Source organism: Fukomys damarensis, unplaced genomic scaffold (genome assembly GCF_012274545.1).
Source record: "Fukomys damarensis isolate Sample0158 unplaced genomic scaffold, DMR_v1.0_HiC HiC_scaffold_38, whole genome shotgun sequence".
Classification (NCBI taxonomy): domain Eukaryota; kingdom Metazoa; phylum Chordata; class Mammalia; order Rodentia; family Bathyergidae; genus Fukomys; species Fukomys damarensis.
Window position 1 is genome coordinate 39,806,101 of NW_022900950.1, and position 17,621 is coordinate 39,823,721.

At 35.2% G+C, this 17,621-nt stretch overlaps 1 protein-coding gene across 5 annotated transcripts in view; it reads right to left on the minus strand.

Moving 5' to 3' along the window:
• Positions 1–13,739: 13,739 nt before the first annotated feature.
• The window catches only part of Ccdc169 (coiled-coil domain containing 169), a 37,466-nt gene continuing 33,584 nt past the window's right edge, over positions 13,740–17,621 (minus strand). For all 5 annotated transcript variants that reach the window (XM_010623933.3, XM_010623931.2, XM_010623936.3 and 2 more), the window contains 2 exons: positions 16,197–16,273; positions 13,740–13,934 (listed from right to left, as the gene is read on the minus strand). In XM_010623933.3, the coding sequence (XP_010622235.1) occupies positions 13,835–13,934; positions 16,197–16,273 (177 nt within the window). In that variant the 3' untranslated portion in view covers positions 13,740–13,834. The remainder of the gene's footprint in view (positions 13,935–16,196; positions 16,274–17,621) is intronic.

Sequence of the window (17,621 nt, forward strand, 5' to 3'; positions counted from 1 at the left end):
TATATATATAAAATGAGATATCTTGGGTCTAAACCCAAGTCTAAACATGAAATACATTTTTCATAAACACTATATATAGAGATATATACATACATATATTCACCATATATATACTATATAGATACCACATATATCATGAATACCATATATATATATATATATCTCCTAAAGATGTATATATATATATATATACACCATATATATGATATATATACATATATATAAATATGTCATGAATATCATATATAAATAGATCCTGAAGGCAGTTTTATACAAAATGTTAATAATTTCATGTAACTTATCATATGAGATCAGGTGTGGAGTTTCCACTGATGGCATCATGTCAAAACTCAAAATGTTTCAAATTTTGGATTTTCAGGATAGGTATACTCTATCTGAACACATAATCTAGAAATGATGCACTAGGATGTGAGTAATTTATGCCATTATTATAGGGAACAAGAGTATCTGCAGATTTGAGTGCAAAGGTCCTGGAAACAATGTCTTGCTTATACCAAGTGGCAACTATAAATGTATATATTTAGTAAATGTCACTTCTTTGTGCTTTTCAAACTAATCAGAAGCAGAGCATCTAGATAAGTGTGTGTGAGGCAATTGGTTTGCCTACCATATAGGACAAAGGTGAAGCCACGCTCAGATATTGGGGTGGGGTGTGAACTGAGTCAGTTTGGAGCATCCCCTTCCAATACTATCCAGGTCTTCATTGCTCCAGAGGTGAAGATAGCAACTCTGATGCTAATCATGATGTAGACATTGTTGAAACTAACAAAGACACGTTGCTTTTAAGTTTGCATTTTAAAATGCCCCTAAGATTATGTGAAAGGAAGTCATCACTCCTGTGTTGGAGTCTTTCCAGCTCTAAGCCTATGATCTCTCCTCTATTTCATTAACACTGTCCATTGTGTAGTAGAAGGAAAGGACAGGCTTTAAAAGAAAAAATATATTGCATATATACCAAAATGACAAGCTCAGTATCTCAAAGCCAGAACAGCTACAAACTGCATTGGTGGTGGTAATAGGACAAGGCAAGTTCAGATTTAATTTTGGCCTTTCCCTGTTTAAAAATATGGAAGGGCTCCTCTGATTATGCAATCAAATTCCAATTCCTCAGTATGGCATTATGATCCATACTAGTTAATCCTGATTGTTAATTTGACTAGATTAAGAGACACCCTAAAAGGGGAGGATTGTTAGAGCTCTAAATTCACCAATGCGCTAACCCATTAATGAATTAATAGTTGAATAGGATATTAGGAGATGGACCTACTTGAAGGAAATGGGTCATGGGGCCATGACCATGGGGACTATATCCGGTCCCTGGTCTCTTCCTCCCTGGCTCTTTCCAACTTGCTATGATTTCTAGCCTCCGTGAGTTGAGCACCTTTCCTTCACCATGCCCTTACACCCTGCATCTCTACCTTGGACTTAGCCAACCATGGACCGAAGTTCTGAAACTCTGAGAAAAATGAAATTTTCCTTTAAATTACAAGTTTTGGGTATTTTGCCCCACCAGAAGAAAGATGAGCAATACAGAATACACACTATCTTGTCACAGTCTTGTTTTCTAGAGTTAGTGTTTATATTAATCACTTTCCCCATCACTGGGACAAATATTGAACACCCACAATTTAAAGGGCAAGAGGTTTATAATGGCTCATAGTTTCAGTCCATGGTCAGCTGGCTTCCAAACAGAATCATCATGGTGGAAGGGTCTGTTTGAAGAAAACTGCTCATATTATGGTAGCTAAGAAGCAGATAGAAAAGGGAGAAGCCAGGGGAGAAGAATACACTCTTCCAGGTCATACCTTCAATGACCTTCCTCTAACCGGGCCCCACCTCCTAACCCCGAGACAGCTAAGAACTCATCAGGGAACTAATCCACTTCTGAGTATTGTGCTCCATACCCAATTACCTTCCAAACACAACTGTCTTCCGGAGGATGTTTTAGAGCTAAACTATAACTGTGTTTGATCAAGTCAAGTAAATTAGCTTCTGTACCCTTATAGTGTGTCCCAAGGATAGGTTGCACACAGTCAGATAAAGGGACTTCTATTTTTATAGGGCTGACTAAATGAACTACCTGAAGCCCTGAGAAATCCTGAGCTGCCCTTAGAGGATGGCCTTAACCATGAACTCTCTGTGAACACCTTTCATTGACGCAGGAGTTATGTCGGATATGTCCCTTCTCTGTTTCTCCTCAGCTACTACTTTGTCTTCATTGATTTTTACCTCAATCTAAATAAATTTTTGTCCCATTTTCCTTGCATCACAATGGTGAGCTCCCCTCCCCTTGAATGTCTCCTTTCTTCCTCTTGCTCAGTTCTGCTAACCTGAAAGCGCAGTTCCAACAGTTGCGTTGTCTGAAGTTGAGCACACTAATTCTGAACATGCTCATTTGTCTCAGCTTGGTTTTTCTCCCACATTACTCACTGACTCATACTTTGTAGTCTGGGAAAATAACTGGAACATTTTCAAAGTACTCCTAATTTCATTTGCTATAGACAGAATATATATTTTGTGTCCCCCTAAAGTTCAAATGTTGAATTCCTAATTCCCAATGTTAGGACTGGGATGTATGAGAGGTCAGTAGTTCATGGAGAAGTAACTCCAATGAATGACATTAGTATCCTTATATACAAAAAAAGAGGCAGGACATGAGAGGTGCCTCACCAAACTGTAAGGACACAGTGAGAAGACACCATTGATAAACTAGATGATGAGGACATTGGATCATCTGACACATTAATCTTGGACTTCCCAGATTCCAGATTTGTAAGTAATAAATGTCTATTGTTTATAAGCCATTCCGTTTGTGGTATTTTGTTACAGTAGTTCAAACAATCTAGGCACCCTCTCAAACCCCTGCTCAACAATTGTAACTCTATTACATAAGGCAGAGACTATTTTACTATACTTCATATCCTAGTATCTAGCATATGCGATGACAAACACATATTTTTCCCTCATAATTAAGAACCATTTTCCTTAGACTGTGAGAAGGTCAAATAGTAGTTCTAATTTGTCATGATGTTCTGAAGTAGATGGCAGTAAGGCTTGAAAGTTTTCTCATTCTCCTATATACTAATTGACTTTCAAAAACAAGACTTGGTTCTAATAAAGTTGCCTCATTTTAATCACAATTCTTTGCTAGGAAGTGTGGAATTAAACCAAATTGGCAATACAACTAAGGGTGAGGGGGATTTTTGAGGGCATCTTCCCAGACAACATAGTGAGACCATTAGTAGCAGTTCCCCTGGAGCTCTTGATTATAACTCTACTGCCTAAAATAGTTGCGGAGTAACTCACTTTTATTTTGCCACAATGACAGCTGACTTAAGTCAGGAAGAATTTCTGTAACCAAACAATTCAGACAATCTTAAAAAGGAGAAGTTTCTTGTGAGTAAAAGTAGGGAACGATCTGGAATAAAAAAATGGTATTCATGCTTTCCTTTTGAACACTTAGATGTATGCTAACATGACTGAAATGTAAACTGGAATCATTTTTCATTATTTATTAAATTTCATACATACCCAAATGCATAAATATGTAATATAAAGTATAGTAATGTGGATGTGAATTTCACTCAACCTAACAGATATCATCAAGATTTTGAAATCCCTTATTTGCCTCTCATTTCCACTTTCTTCTCTCTTCCCAGAATTAAAGACTTTTATTTGCTATTTGCTTTTCTTACATAGTGGGACTGGAAATTGAACCCAGGGACTTTGCACTGAGCTACATCTCCAGTCCTATTTATTTGTTTATTCTGAGAAAAGTCCTCCTCACTAGGTCACCTAGCCTGGGCTCAAACTTTTCATCTCCCTGCCCAAGCTTCTCAAAGTGCTGGGATTATAGGGATTCAGCTTTTTTAGAAAGACATTTCTGTGTCAAGGCCTGGGAGTTGTTTTTTATAGTAATAATTAATGCAGAATTTTACAGTAATAATACAGAAATTGATAACCTAAATTTAATTGTTGCCTTAACAAAATACTAAAACAAATGACATTAACTGAAAGGATCTGCAGTGGAAGTCACAGAAACAAATAAAAGGTTGAAAGCATAAGATCCCTATTTTCCATAGCAGACCAAGTGCTTACCAAGTATGTAGGTCAAGAAAAAGATTATGAAAAAAAAACTAATAATGAAATGTGCTGGATGTTATTGATTACCTTTGATAAGGCAGAAGGGAAAAAAATGAGCTTGGCATGTAAATAACCAGTTTTCAAAGAGAAATGAGAGTAAAAAGCTCAAGGAAGAATCTAAAAATTTAGCGCATCAAAATGAAAGTGTTGAAAAGGCTACCTACCTCTAGATTCTAAAAGAAAGAGAAGCCAGAAAAGGGTTCGAGCAGTGAGATGTCACTGACACTCAAATATACAGCAAAGATCAGATTATGAGCGTTAACTTCTTCTCTTGCCTATTATTTGAATCCCTGCATGTTAGTCACTATTAGAGAGAGGGATGCACCAACTATAAAAATCATGCTCATGCTGAGATTGTGATTATTACACATGGAATTGGATGCTATTTTCACAGAATTATATTACTTAAGAAACTATAAAGTCTTTTAAAAATCTGTAAAGCCACCTGTGGTAATTCAAGTTTGTTCAGACAGAAAATGAGCTCCGAAAGTTGAGCATCCTTAAAGAAGGACATAAGCCCCAACATGTACTTCAAATGTGAGCAAGATTGAAAAGGAAGAAACCACCACAGGGTGTTCCTCGCAGGAAGCAGTATTAGAGCCTCTTCAAGGAACCCGTTATCAACGAAAAGGACCTTCATCATGTTTATCCACTGGGATTTCATAAGCACTATGGATCACTGATGCCATTCATTCCTCCCTTTCTAAGTGAAAGTTATTCCTGGCATCCTTCCCTCCTCAGATATTGATTAGCACATCTCACAGCTCTTTTGGTCCAGCCAATATTTGGCTATCTGATTACATAACATTTGTACCAAGGCTTGAAAGAGCAGCATCCTATTGATGGAAAAGCAGATATTCTATTTAGATAGAAAACAAATCATTAAAGGGCTGGGGATTTAGCTCAGCTGTTTGGTGGCCTGCCTTGTAAGTGCAAAGACCTGAGTTCAATCCCCGGTACCAAAAAAAAAGAAAAAAGAAAAAGAAAACAAATCATTATTCTGATTATGTCCATCAGACTTGAAAATATGCTGAGTTAAACCAGGCGTGGTGGTGCACACCTGTAATCCCAGCACTCAGGATACTGAGTCAAGAGGATCGCTCTGTGTTCCAGACCAGCTTGGGTTACATAGTGAGTTCCAGGTCAGTCTCAGCTACATAGTGAGACCCTGTCTCAAAAAAACCAATAAATAAATAACTAAATAAATAAAGAAAAAGAAAATATACTGAGTTAGAATCCATTTTAAAATATCAATTGAGATTCGAGAATCTGACTCAGTGAAGCAGACAGGCCAGGGGCCATCGCTGTCAATGAATGACTGAATTTATCTCTGTGTAGTCACAAAGATATTATTCTATTGAAACCCCCAAATACCTCTCAGCCTTACTACAAATATTGTTTAACACAATACAAGTGAACATAGACTCATTGCTTCAACAAATAAAATGCAAAATGCAATGTCTTAACATATGTAGACACATAAAAACGGATTTACTTTTTACGCACACCACAAAGTGTGGGTGAGCAGAGTGAAAGAATTTGATATATTCAATTATTCAGGGACCCAAGTTTCTTCCATCTTGTGAGACCTTACATTTTGCTTCTATACCTTTTACATACCCATAAAACAAGTTTAGGAAAACAAATGGCACAACCAAGAAGGATCATCTGGGAGTTTTCTTTGGGCCAGTCACAGAAATGGCACACATATCTTATGCTTAGAATATATTGGCCTGGAGTGAGTCACATGGTCACACTTAGCTACACCTGATTTGACACAGCTATGTCACTAAATGCCATAGCACATGCTCCACACATTACTAAACAGAGTGTTTCAAACACGCACGACTAAGCAAAGCAGCCTGTACACCATGCACTGGTAGGAAAGTGCTTCATAGATGCGAAATGTAGCCTGGTTGTGTGTTCCATAGGAAAAGGGACCAGTTTGGGGAGCGTATAATGATTTTTGCCACAACTCATCAATTTGATCATCAAATGCCCTTTCACTTTTTCTTCCCAGATTATCTTTCACAAGGAAAACAAAACAAAGTCCTGTCAAATCAGTGTAAAAATTACAATGATTAAGGAGAGAAAAATATATTTGGGCAATAACATAAAGAAATATAACAGAAGCAAACCAAAAATGGATCTTTAAACATTTTCTTCACTTTTTTTTATACTTTAAATAGGTCTTGAAATGGACAATGTCTACCCTTTTGTTATGATGCAATAGAGAACTGGACCAAAAAAAAAAATACATGAAGCACTGAGGCAGGAGGATCGCCATAAGTTTGAGGCCAGCCTGACCTACACAGTCACCCCACCCAAAGCGCAAATAGATGAAGCAATTGTTTAAAGAGATTGAGAAGCATGCACCAAAGACAGTGATCCCTGGGAGAAATGGGACAAGCCCTATTATTACTCTATATTTCGACCTGAAGATACACTATAGGCATCAGAGTGGGGGGGGGCAGGCAAGGAATGATAGTTTTATGAAGTTGAGGAGACAGAAACTGGAGTTGAGGAGGAAGCTGAAGTGACTAAAGCTGGACAAAGGAAAACCCTACACAAAACAGAACTTTAGCCATACATGGTGTCACAGACATATAATCCCAGAACTCTAGGAGGCTGAACAGGAGAACTGCAAGTTTGAGTCCAGTTTGGGCAAGATAAGGATTGGCAAGATCTTCTCTCAAAATAAAATAAGAAAGGGATGCGAATGTTACGAAGCCCTTGGGTTCACAATCCCCAGCACAAACAACAATAAAAACCCCAAAGAACTCAAGAAATCTGCATGGGATCCCCTGAGTCTGAGGCACACAAGCATAGAGTGAAATTGTCAAATATAGCACAGTGCCCACACTGGCTTGGGAGGCTTTCAAGCTTCATGCAGTTAAAGTTAGCTAAGTGCTCTTCTGGATGACTCAGAACAGTTAGTAGAGATTCTTCATTATTAATGGGACCAATGTATCTCTTAGGAAAAGGTTATTCTCTACCTAATAAAGATTTGAACAGATTAAGCCAAAGTGCAAGTAACTCAGTTTCATATTAGAACATGACCCAACAAGATGAAATTACCAATGCCCAGCATCCAATAAAACACTGATATAACAAGAAGCAGAAAATGAGAACAAAAACCAGGAGAAATATCAGTCACTAAAGACAAACTAAAAATGACAGAAAAGAATTATCCAAAATGCATGATAGTATGCCTATATTAAAAAGCAAATAAAATAATACAAACTAACTTAGAAAATACTATAATTAAAGTACCAGAAGGAGAGGAGGAGGATGGAAAGAATATAAAAAATGGCCCCAGTTTCCTAAAATTATGAAACCTGTAACCTACAGATCCAAAAAGCTTGACGAATCCATGTACCGTGAATGGAAAGCTACACTGAATCTCACTGTAATCAATTCTTGAAAATCAATAGTGGAAAGAAAATCTTCTAATCATCCAGTTATAAAAGGCACATTCTGTACAAAGGAAACAGAAAAAAGTCACAAAGCTCTTATCAGAAACTATGAAATCTGTAAGACAATTGAATGACATTTTCAAAGTACTAAAAGACTAAAACTATCAACCGATTATTTTTCCTTCTGTTTCAGAGAAACAAACCCTCTTTTCCTTTTATCCCTAGAGTCATCATTTGGAGTCTACTCCTTAATCCTTGTAAAGGTGACCACTACAGTAGATTGTATTAAGTTGTTGCTGATTATTTTTTTCAAATAATGTAGAAATTCATTTCTATTGAACTTCAAGTCATGTTAAAGCCTCAACTTCAGGTTATGGTAAAGGAAATTCTTCAAATGGAGGAAAATAAAACCAGATGGACTTAGATTAACATGAAGAAATAAAGAATGACGGGAGTGATAAATGTAAGTATAAATTTAAATAGATGGATTTCCAGGACAAGTTGTTTTAGTTTATCAGAATAGGGTGGGGTTAATATTGATAAAAAAACTGACAGCAGTTATAATTCACAATAAAGAGCTTATAATTACCTTCATATACAGTATCTTATCTTTATAAAATGTACACTGTGGGTATTATAGTCCATGTTTTAAAGAATTAATCTTACCAAAGCAGAGGGCTGACTTTTGTTCTCAGTTATTGGGAAGTAATAGCCAATCCCTTGAATTGTCTTCCCGTGTAGGAGTATCTTTGTCCTAAATGTTTTAGTCACTCAACATTCTAACGATTTGATTTATAATTGGGGAACAGGGCAACATAGAAGTCAGTTCCAGAGCAGGTGGAAAGTAAGGAACTACTATGTGGTACCATCTCTTCCTGTAGTAGACCTAGAAACTAAAAGCCAGCCCAACAGGGAGTATGTGACCAAGCCCCAGGAAAACCTCCAGGCAAGCAGGCTTAGGTGAGCTTCCCTAATAAGCAACACTATGTATGTTGACACACATCAAGGCCAGGAAGAGTTGGCAAGTGTGAGATCCATGGAGAGAAGATGACTGGAAGCCCCAGCTTGGACCCTTCCTGGAAGCTGCCCTGTGTGTCTCTTCCTTCCACTAATTTTAATTATATTCTTCTCTCTGAAATAAATTATAGCCATGAGTATCACAATTTTTAGTGAATACAATGAGCCCTTCTAGTAAATTATTGAATTTGAGAACTCCAAACCTGTGATTAGTGTCAGAAGGGAGGACAATCTTCTGTGGACTACTGTTCTCCCACTAACTCTTCAGTTAACTAAACTTTTATAATGGGGTAAATGAAAGTATCAAACCCACATATTGCATGTAGGTGTCAAACTCTTTTAAGTATTTTATATGCTTAGGAGTATCAAAATAGGATCACAGTAATTACCAAATGGAAGAGTCCCATAATGGCTAATTTTTTGTTGCCACCTCTCAAGGGTAAAGATAGGATCTCTCCTTTAAAATCAGTGTCTTGGGGGTGAAGGGAGGGCAGGGATAAGGGGAAAAAATGAGAACCAAGACCTGTCATGTAAAGGTACAAGATCCCAATAATGAATGTAACTATACTGTATACCTAAAATGTACCAATAAACTCAATGAGAAAAAAATAAAATCAATATCTATTTTTTCACAGTTTTTTAAACTTCTTTAGTACTTTAACACATCTACAAACTATTGGCTATATTATAAAATGATTTTAATTAAATGTCTCTACATTTCTCATTTCATTTTAACTCTTATCAGGTCCTATCATTAAAGTGTTAATTCTTGGGTTACTAGTATATACTTTGCTATTTCATTCTTGTATTTTTTAAACCACATCTCTAGCTTTTTAATTTCATAGGCTTTTAAAGAAACTTTAAAGGGGATTTAGCTCAGTGACACCGCGCCTGCCTCGCAAGTGCAAGGTCCTGAGTTCTATCTGTGGTACCCACCCCCCCAAAAAAAAAGAAAAAAGAAAAAAAAAGAAAAGAAACTTTGCCTTATGTTTTGATCAAGTCCTTCTTCCAAATAGTTACTGAGGATTCAAAGCATGCATGTCCCTAGGCTAAGGTGTGATAGAGATAGAAAAATTAGTGAGACATTAATCCATTCCCATACTTCAGAAGCTAATTCATGCAGAATGTAGAACAAAACTAATCATTTAGGGTAGAAAGTGATTAGGACTGCAAAAGGGAAATAAGCAAGGAAGTTAATCCCAGCAGTTTAGGTAAAAGGGGTCAATTCTAGTTACTAGATGAAAGGATCCTCTGTGTTCACCATCAATATTTTTTTTTACAGAAATATTTATTTAATTTCTTTGTTCATTTTTTTTCTTCATTGAGTTTATTGGTACATTTCAGGTATACAGTACAGTTACATTCATTGTTGGGATCTTGTACCTTTACATGAAATGTCTTGGTTCTCATTTTTCCACCTTGTCCCTGCCCTCCCTTCACCCCTTCTTCCCTCCCCATTTACAAACACTTTATTTCCATTTTTTCAGTTTCTCATATTTTTTCTTTTCCCTTATTAACTTTCCCCTACCCTTCTCACTTTCCCTGCACCTTTAGCCCTTTTCTTCCTATTTCACATTGTCCATTATACATACTCCTAAATGAAAATAAAAAGTCACACATGTGTAAATACCAAATAGTTTCTCTGGTGTGAATAAACTATAATAGTATATAAGATCCTAATGATATAATCATCATCAATATTTTAACTGGCTTTCTACAGCCATCCATGCACAGCATTTTTACCATTTCATTGCCTCTTTGCCTAGCTATCTGGCTATAATAAACACTTTAACTGAATTTTAACAATGAGAAGATAAAAGGATGGAAGCAAAGGAAATATCTTCCTTGAAAGATCCCAAATCGCAGTATGGTAATTTCATTGACTTCTTCCTATTCTTTTCTCAAATTCCTTCAACACTATCTAGACAAATTAATGCTTTCTGTTGCGAGCCGGATTGCCTTGGGCAACTCTGCGACTACAGGGGCCTGAACTGGCGACGCGTGAGCAAAGAGGCACACACTTGATACACAAGGAGTTTACTTTAGTTCCTCATCTCCGGATCTCTACCCCGCTCTCTCGCGCCCGGAAGGGGTGGCAACATATATACCATAATGCAACCAATCAGCATACAGAGAACAGATTATTACCTTATAAGGATACATCAAACACCCACGGGAACATATCATGTGATCTACAGGAAAACTAAACCTAATACAAAATGGCTTCATAGGCTATATCATAAAATGGCGGAGGGGCGGATCTATGGTTCTCCACACTTTCAAAACTGGATACACCAGCAAGTCAATAGATATTTTGTTACTATCTAGTATCCTGTGATTTTTATTATTGTTACACTGGAATTAGACCCCTCCTTCCCTTTTATACTTTTTATACTTTGAAATCAATTAGTTCTACCTCCATTCTACAAAGTAAACATTCAAATCAAAAAATTAAGCTTTCCTATAGTTTATAAAGCTTATTAAAATATGTTACTTTTTCCTATTCTACAAATCTTCCTCCCTTCCTTCTTCTCTAGGTCATTTGGAGCCTAATTCACTTTCCTCTGTAGGAAAGAAACTGTTTACTGGAAACATAACTTTTGTAACTATAAGGAAGCTAAAGTCCATTTTTTGTTATCCTTATTGCTATCCTTATTGTTATCTTTAAGTAGTTAAGAACCTATTGTATGAGCCAGGTGTGGTGATGCATGCCTGTAATCCCAGCACTAGGGAGGCTGAGGCAGGAGGATTGCCATGAGTTCTAGACCAGCCTGGTCCACATAGGGAGTTCCAGGTCAGTTTCAACTACATAGTGAGACCCTGTCTCAAAAAAAATACAAAAAAAAAAAAAAAAAAAAAAAAAAAGAACATATTGTATGTATGACTTTGTATCATAAATTAGCAATCTAGTATTGTCTTTCCATATTATCTGTTTTCAAACATCTATTTAAATGAAATAAAATTATTTAATGTCTACTATTTGCTGGGTACTTATTTAGCTTATGATAAATGAATAAGACTGTTATTTACATTAAAGTGCTGATGATAAATAGCAATGAGGTGTTTTAAATGCAGGAAACTAAAATATTCTTAAAGAAATTTTAATTGCTGAATAATATTCAACATATGGATGAATCTCCATTTACTTAAGCACTGCTTTATAATTATGCAGTAAGAAAGTTTATACCTTTTGGTATTATAAATAATAGTGATAAAATGATTGACTTTCATTTTCTAAATGCAGAATTTCTCATTAGAATAGATTTTTGAAGTATAGTTGTTGAGTTGCTGTATAAATGAGATGGATCATATGGCTATTCTATTTTAACGATTTGAGGAACTTACAGTTTTCAAAAATGGCAGTATCACTTTATATGCCCACCAGCAACATATGAGGATTTCAATTTCTCCACATCCTTCTCAATACTTATTATTATCTGTCTTTTTTATTCTGTTCTAGTAATTTTTTTTTTTTGTCATTATATGGACTGAAACCAGGGATGCTTTGCTACTGAGTTACATTCATAGCCCTTTAAATGTTTTTAAAATTTGAGACAAGGTCCTGCTGTTTCCCAGGTCCAATTTAAGCTTGTAGTCCTCCTGCCTCAGCTTCTTTAAATGCTGGAATTATAGACATGAACACTTATTTTTAATAAATGGTAATCCTTGAGGCAAGAGGATCACAAGTTCAATCCCAGCCTGGGCAACTAAATAAATTTAATGAGATTTTGTCTCAAAAATTATAATAAAAAAACTGACACCCAAAATAGTTCCTGCAGAATTAACATTTGAATGTGGTAGAGTTCCTATGATAAGATGTTCAACTAATATACCATCCTAGTAGAGATAAATGTTCTTCGATCTAGTTTGAAGAAACAAACATTTGTTTTTTGTTAATAATTGCTATAACATTCAAATTATCTATCTGCTGCTAATGCTAGGAAAACTGGTAGAACATAAAAATTTGATATTTGTCTAGTAATGTGGGGCATGTTACCTGGTGTCTCTAATTAGTTTAAGAACAGGGAACATGTTTCCAAATAGTCCCAGTGCAGAATAACTTACAAAAAGTTGCTTTATAATTGTCTACATTACATTCTAAAGTCACATAAAGGATTACTTGGCTATATGAAGTGTATGCATTCTTCCTGAAAGAAATATCTATAGAGGTACGGTAATTATATAAATGCATTTAGTATTCATCACTGGTTTTATTGCTGATATTCATTACTGAATGCAATTTAGGTTTAATTCTAGATATAGGTAAAAACATCATTAGCAAAAAGATATTATCTCTGTGTGACTTCTAGAAATGTAAAGTCCAATAATTTCACTTTTTAAGATGGACAAATATGATATATATATAGAGGATATATTCCAAACCAAGGTTATAGTTAACAAAAACTGTCTAAATGACAAAAACTTATTTAAATCTGAATAAGAATATCCAGTAAATTTTATAGATCCTCAAAAAACTTTTATCCTCATTCTATCTCTATATCTAGAATTGAGTATTGTGACACTTACAAAAACTATGCCTCCATTGTGAATTAATTATCATAAAATGATTTAAATCACCAAATAGTGGCAGGACAATGTGACTGAATAAATATTGGCTTTCTAAAATGGTAAGAAAACTTAGAAATTATATACTTTGCCTTTGTCATTTTACAGGTGTGGAAAATGAAGACAAAGTAAAGGAATTTGCCTGATATCACCTAAGTTTATTGCAGAGTGGGAAATAACAGCTGATTCATGACTGAAGGTTATTCCCATAACACCATATTTTAATCAAAATTTAATATATGTTTGCTTTGCAAATTTGTTTAAACTTTAAATTTAAATAGCTGAGCATGATATAGGCTAAAAGTGCAAACAGTTTTATAAACTCACATTTTTAGCTAACAGCCAATTAGAAAGTACATATAATAGTAAATGTTACTATTAGAGAAAATCATGAATTTATTATTAAAAGCAAGTGTAATGATGCCAACCTTCAAGTTTTCTAATATATTTTTAAAAATCACAAGCACTTCTATTAGATATTTTAGGATTACTAGAGAAATTTTCATTCATGCAGACAAGGGAGTAAATTTCTGTAAGAACTAAAAAGAAGTTTGGCAGCTCTTATGTATTTCATTCCCTGAATAATACATTGAACATTAATTTCATAAGATGAATATTGTACCTGAAAAAAGAAAGAGAAGGAAAAAATTGAAACCCATGCAATTCTGAAATCATTGATTGAGTTTTGGAAGATGATTTGATTTTGTAATCTTTTTTACTGGTCCTCTCTTAGCATTCACAGTCTTCTGAGTAACTGAATTGTGTCTTCCACTGAAATAAAATAAGCATTGATCATATAATTTTTCAATCACCATTGTATACAACATAAACATTATATACTGTATTTGGAGAACTGTATATTTACTTAGATTTCTCATGGAAATCTTCCTGTCATATTTTCTGCTTACTGTGCAATCTTAGGCAGCTTTCTTTGGTCATATTTCCTTTGCTGGCACAAAATACCTGACACTCACAACTAACTTATAAAGGGAGAGGTTTATTTTGGCTCACAGTTTCAGAGGTTTCAGTCCATACTCGGTTCCAAGGCAAAAACGTCATGGAGGGAGTGCATGGTAGAGGAAAGTTACTCAACTCATGTCATCTTGGAAGCAGAAAGCAGGGAAGGAACCCCAAAGGAGGGGTCCAGGTACCAGATATATAACCCAAGGTCATACCCCTGTGACCCACCCGGAGACATCCAGGAGTGTGCTTTATTCATCTCCTAGGCATTTCTCAAGCCAATCAAGTTGAAAATCAACCATCACAGCAGCCATAACATATTACCATAGCTAAAAAATAAGTGTATGTAAGGATCACTAGAGTAAATCTTTTAATTGTAGTGTCGATAGCTTATGAATTTGTGGTCATGACTTCACATAGTAGGAATATAACAGCCAATATTCAATCAGGCACTATCCCTTTTAAAAATAGAATTTCACATTTAATTGACTGTTTTCTAATGTTCTGATTTATTCATATGTGTTAGTATATAATTAGAATGAAGTTTTATTTTACTTTCAAAAGATTTTCCCCTTCACTATTTAAGCAAATTTGAAGGTGAGGTGGTATCTCTTGAAATGGATCATAAATGTAAAAATAAAAAATAACTAAGGCGGTTGTTCAGAAGAAAGAATATAACAGGCTTGTTATTGGAAACATCTGCTTGTAAGGTTAGCTCTTGGCTTGTGTGGAAATTTAATGGTTCAGGGTTCTCTACCTTGACATAAAACTTTCTCTAAATGATAAGAATGTGTTCAGTGCCTGCCATATTTATACTAACAGAATGCTTCATACTGAACACTTATTTACCTTCTGGGAGTGTGGAATTTTGATAGGTGCTAGGTAGAGGATGTCTGTGTGATCTGTCCCTGATTAAAAAAGAAACTCCCTCAGACACTAAGAATCGAATAACCTTTCTGAGTGGATAAAACCTCATATGCTATCATATGTTATCATAACTCATTGCTGGAGGAATTAAATGACTGCAGAAGTTTGCACCTAGTTTTCTCAAATTTATCCCATGACACTTTTCCACTGATAATATCAATTTGTATTCTTTCTCTGTAATAAATCTTAGCCAAGAGTAAAATATATCCTCAGTCCTGCAAGTCTTTCTAGTGATTACTGAATATGAGAGTGGTCTTGGGGTATCCTAAAAATAGTAGCATAATAGATGTTATAGAAAAATCCTTTGTCTCAACTTACTTTAATAATTCAAACAATATTATATATCCAAAGATGAAAGTACATAAAGATAGTAAAATGCAATATAAATCATTTATGACTATTCAGGAAAGAATACACTTTGATCCATCTAGCCAAATATTGAGCAAAATGTTGCCATATAATTCATCTCCAATTATCTCTGTTACACCATTAATTAACCAAAGAAACTTAATACTTTGCATATCCCATGAGGACTTTTTGCCTTGATCTGTTTTGAAAAGGATTCTCATTTATATCTAATTTATATATCAATTTAATTTTTACTATTCAGTTATATATGAATATATACCTCTACATGGGATAAGGTTATATAAAATAGGAATATTTGAATAATTCTTCTGTACTTAATACAGAACCAGGAAAACTATGTGTAGATATAACCTGCTAAACTTCTGTTCTTTATCCTAAATTGTGTTTGTTTACAAGGAAACAAACTATACTGTCATCTACATTTATTTCAATGTCTACTGCAATGAAAATACATTCTATTTCTTCACTAGAAAAGTTAAAAAGGACACTTTAATTGTAATATAATGTTGCCAATAGTGTGTTTGTAAGCTCCCCTTGGGTAATGCATTGGTTTAACTTGAAAAATATATCTTACCACGCATGAGGATTGAAAATATTTCTGAGATCTAAAAAAAAAGTATTAAATGGTGAACTGACCACAAACTTCTTTAAGTTCTCTTACAATCTGCTATTTTATATTGTTGCTATAAAAGTGACTTCCAAAATATAAGACACCTGCTTTATAAGTACCATATCCAAGCAAATATAATTATTAAGAAAAGACATAGCTAAACTTACGTTTTCACTAGATTCTCTTTCATTCTAGGCAGTTGTTCCATCTGTTGCTTTTTAGAAACTTGATGTGAGCCAGAGCCCTAAAATCCAAAAAGAAATTGAATGTTTATCCTTTTATTTCATGATTGATTTCAGCAATAAGAGGAATAGTCATTTTCAATTAATTCTTCTACAATCCGTTCCTTTAGTAGCATGTGTAAGAAAAGCTGAAGAATAGTGGGAAAGTCTGCCCTTCTCCAGTATAATCAAGCTCCCAAAGAGTCTGGGAATCTTCCTACTTTAGTCCCAAAGTCCAGAGGTTATTTTTTTTAATGGAGGAAATAATTAAACATGTGTTGTCCATGTGATTTAGATCATTAGAAGATTTTTCAGTAGACACTACACAGAAAACATGCACCTTGCCATTAAGGTAGATAAGGCTATTGTTTTATCTAAGCAGTACCAGCAGGTGTAGTGAGGCAGAAACATATAGGATAATAATTTCATTTTTGTCTATTTTGAAATTCTTTCAAGATATAAAACCAGAGACCTCTCGTGGATGGTCTAAATATAATTTATAATCCAGAAATTGAGATTGATCACTTTATAGATAGAACTTAAAGCCATGAATGAATGAGATCATTCATTAAGGGCACGTAGAGAAGTAAGAGAATTGATAATACAAACCTGGGAAAACAACTTTTAAGGGTATCATCTCAAAGACAGGGCCACCATTTAAACAACAGGAACTCCCACACATATATGTTGTTGTGGAAGTCAAGTGTGCATATGTGGGCAATGTGGAATTTAAAAAAGTGAGCCTGAACAACAGGGTAAAATGCCTCAGAAATGGGTTCTTGAGGAGGAGCCACTGTATGTGGCTGTTAAAAAATAAAAGCATAATATATGCATGCATAGAAATTTCACAATGAAAACCATTAATTCATATAATTAATAAGCACTAATATTTAGAGAGTGGAGGGACTGGGCTGGAGCACAATGATGGGGTCAGAAACAAGATGAAAAGGCAAAGGTAGTATATATCCACTTTTTCATGAAGTTTGGCTGAGTAAAAGAAATCTTACGGGCCAGGGGTTTAGCTCAGTGGTTCCACCACTTGCCTGACAAGCACAAGGACCCAAGTTTGATCCCCAGTACAAACAAACAAACAAAAAAAAGATGGCAGTATTTTTATGAGAATGGCCGAATTCCTGATGTAGCCCAGGCTAGCCTTGAACTCAGGCCTCAGCCTCCTGCTTCAGCCTCCTGAGTTCTGGGATTACAGATATGAGCCAACACACCTGGCTGGAATGCTTTTTCTTTAAGACAAGAGGATGAACAGCTGGGCATGGTAGTACAGGTCCATAATCCCAGCACACTGGGACACTGAAGTATGACGATCATAAATTTAAGCCCAGCCTGGACAATTTAACGACTTACCAAGTACCT